We start from the raw sequence: 3,020 nt of genomic DNA on the forward strand, positions 1-3,020 counted from the left end.
AAGAATAATAGCAAAACACATCAAGTCTTTCCATTAAATTTTCCATCTTAATAAAAAAGCATTTTTATTAAGAAAAATTTTTTTCTTAAAAAATTTTCTAAAAAATTTTTCTAAAAAAAAAATTTTCTTGCCTTGCCATTCGTTGCCTTGATTTTGATGTTCTGTAAGTGTGCCTTGTAAATACAAAGACACCCAGTGTGTTTTGCAAATCCAAAAATACCCTCTGATTGTATCACATCAGTGTCTATTCTTTTTGACAAATGACTTTTCTAATTGGAAGATGTACAGTTCTTTTTATTAAGTTCATTAAGAAGACATGAGTAGGAGAGACAGGATAGAAGGAGCACTGTAGGGGCTGAATGTGGGGGCAGATGCTTGATGATCTCTTGTGCCATTTTAACTCTTCACTGAGCTTTAGACAGTCACTGCTATTCTCTATAGAGAATGGTTTTTTGCTCAGAATCTCCTTTGCATCTTAGAACTTGCTCAGGACTTGTTCTGTAGAAAGGGATTTTTTTTCCTTTTGGATGGACAAAAGGTATCAAAAAGGTATCCTGCTTGCCATTTCCTGAAAGTCTTCTGTTTTCATATTTTGAGAAAGAAACTGCCAAAGCTTTGTTCCTTGTCTCCAGTCACATTTGTCATCCCTTAACTAGTCAAAGTACCACACATGTTCAGGTAGGTGATGAAAGAAAATAGCTAAAGAGTATGTTACTGTTCTGAATAGATCAAGGCATCTTTTGTACAGACATCTTTTTCTCTCATGCATACACAAATATGCATATGTTAATGAGCTGTAAAATCTAAAAGTAAGTAGATTGGAATGAGGTATATTTATGTGTTCATTATTTGCTCTCATTTCCCTTAAAAGCAATAAGAATAAACCTCACCTACTCCATCTTAAATTATTTACGGTACAGACAACTACTTCAAGGTCAGTCAAGGATCACTAAAATGTCCATTAGGAGAAACAGGAATTTCTAGAGTGCAAATATGTGATGTGTTTTGGAAGGAGATATGTCTAAAGACAATATTATACTCTAGGCTACCAAGGCTTAATTAATGCCTTAAGCAGATATCCATAGATTATAAAAGGATTCTAGAGCAAAACAGTCAATAGAATAGAAACATGCACTATCTACTTTAAGTTATTGAAGTTAAACCATCGACTAGATAGATGTCTAAATCAGAGCTAAGTGCAAATTGAAAATGAGAAAGAATTATTCTTCTCTCTCAGAGAGGTGTTTAATACAAGTTAGATGAACCACCCATGGGAGGAGCCAGTGTTTAGATTCACTAAAAATTTCTTGCTTAAACATAAACTCCTAAAATCTACAGTTAAGAGAGTTGTAATGTCTATAGCAGTCTCTTCTGATAAACCTCACCGCTGTCACTGAAAAATACAGGGGTGGATAACTTCCTAATAGGAAATGAAGAAAGTCCAACATTTTCAAAACTGTGTTCAATTAGTATTACATCTATGTTTAGCCTTTTTTATCTATATACTACCTGAACTTTTGTGGTCCTGTTTTCAGCAATGTGAATGTCAGCAGCCAGAGTGTCTGTGTTCTTCCATTCTCCATCCTACAGGAAAATAGTGTGCATTACAGATGTCTTCTGGAGCTTTTTTTGCTAAGTTTTGTGTTGTTTTTCCAGTGTTGCTATTGAAAGCAAACTAACAAGTCATTGGAAACAGACATGTGTCCCTCTCTCTTTCTTTCTTTCTTCTAAGTAATGTTGGTTCTACTTTATAAAAAATTTCCACAGGAAACAGTTTACTAAGTGCCCTAATTCTTCACACAAACTTGCTTTGTTGGAACTCTTACATTTTCTTTTTCTTCTGCTTTGACACTTGCAGGGATAGCTGTGGGCACCCAATGTGGAATGAAGAACCAAACTACTATCAATGAGTTCATTCTTCTGGGATTTTCCTATAGGCTGCAGGTCCAGTTCTTACTTTACCTGGTCTTTCTGGTCACCTACATGGTAACAATCACTGAGAATGCAATCATCATCTTTGTGGTGAAAAGGAACCATCACCTCCAAAAGCCCATGTATTATTTCCTGGGGAACTTGTCCTTCCTGGAGATTTGGTACGTCTCAGTAACATTGCCTAGGCTTTTGTTTGGGTTCTGGTCACAGAGCATCACCATCTCATTCTCCAGCTGCATGACCCAGTTATACTTCTTTATCTCCCTTATGTGCACTGAATGTGTCCTCTTGGCTGTAATGGCCTATGACCGCTATTTGGCTGTCTGCCATCCCCTGCGCTACCCAGCCATCATGACGCACAAGTTGTGCTTTCAGCTGTCAATTCTCTCATGGGCAGGAGGCTTTTCCATTTCCTTGGTCAAGGTGTCTTTTATTTCACGCCTCACATTTTGTGGTCCACAAGTCATAAACCACTTCTTCTGTGACATATCTCCAGTCCTGAACCTTTCCTGCACTGACATGTCCCTTGCAGAGACTGTGGACTTTGTATTAGCCTTGGTGGTCCTGCTGATACCTCTCTTGATCATTGTTTTCTCTTACTGCTGTATCTTGTCAACTATCTTGTGTATGCCTTCAGCCCAAGGACGGAGAAAAGCCTTTTCCACTTGTACCTCCCATTTCACTGTGGTCATTATCTTTTTCTCAGCCACTCTCTTCATGTACGCCAGGCCCAGGAGGATCCATCCATTCAACCTCAACAAAATAGTGTCTGTCTTTTATGCTGTATTCACTCCAGCACTGAACCCTCTAATCTATTGCCTGAGGAACAAGGAGGTGAAAGAGATTCTGAGAAAGGTCATAGGTACAAGCTGCTCTGCACACTGATAAGTTCCTAGGCTAAGGATACAGAGGAACATGGACAGTAGTGAGAAGTTTCCTTCTTGAAATGTAGTTGAGTAAGCGCACTACAGCTTGTTCATTGCTGACTCAGTCATCACTGTCTCGCTGCACTGAAGTCTGGCAAGGAAGAAATTGTGTCATTGTTTCTATGTGGAAGTGTCTCCTTCCCATTCATGAGGGTGCTTGAT

The 3,020-nt window shown here is 38.5% G+C and overlaps 1 protein-coding gene across 1 annotated transcript; it reads left to right on the forward strand.

Annotated features, from left to right (window-relative positions):
- Positions 1-1,851: 1,851 nt before the first annotated feature.
- On the forward strand, positions 1,852-2,817 carry LOC142419702 (olfactory receptor 6B1-like). Its single transcript, XM_075522947.1, has one exon. The coding sequence runs from the start codon at positions 1,885-1,887 to the stop codon at positions 2,815-2,817; it is 933 nt and encodes a 310-aa protein (XP_075379062.1). The 5' UTR covers positions 1,852-1,884.
- Positions 2,818-3,020: the final 203 nt, after the last annotated feature.

The sequence above is a fragment of the Mycteria americana genome, chromosome 22 (assembly GCF_035582795.1).
Source record: "Mycteria americana isolate JAX WOST 10 ecotype Jacksonville Zoo and Gardens chromosome 22, USCA_MyAme_1.0, whole genome shotgun sequence".
NCBI classification, from domain to species: Eukaryota; Metazoa; Chordata; class Aves; order Ciconiiformes; family Ciconiidae; genus Mycteria; species Mycteria americana.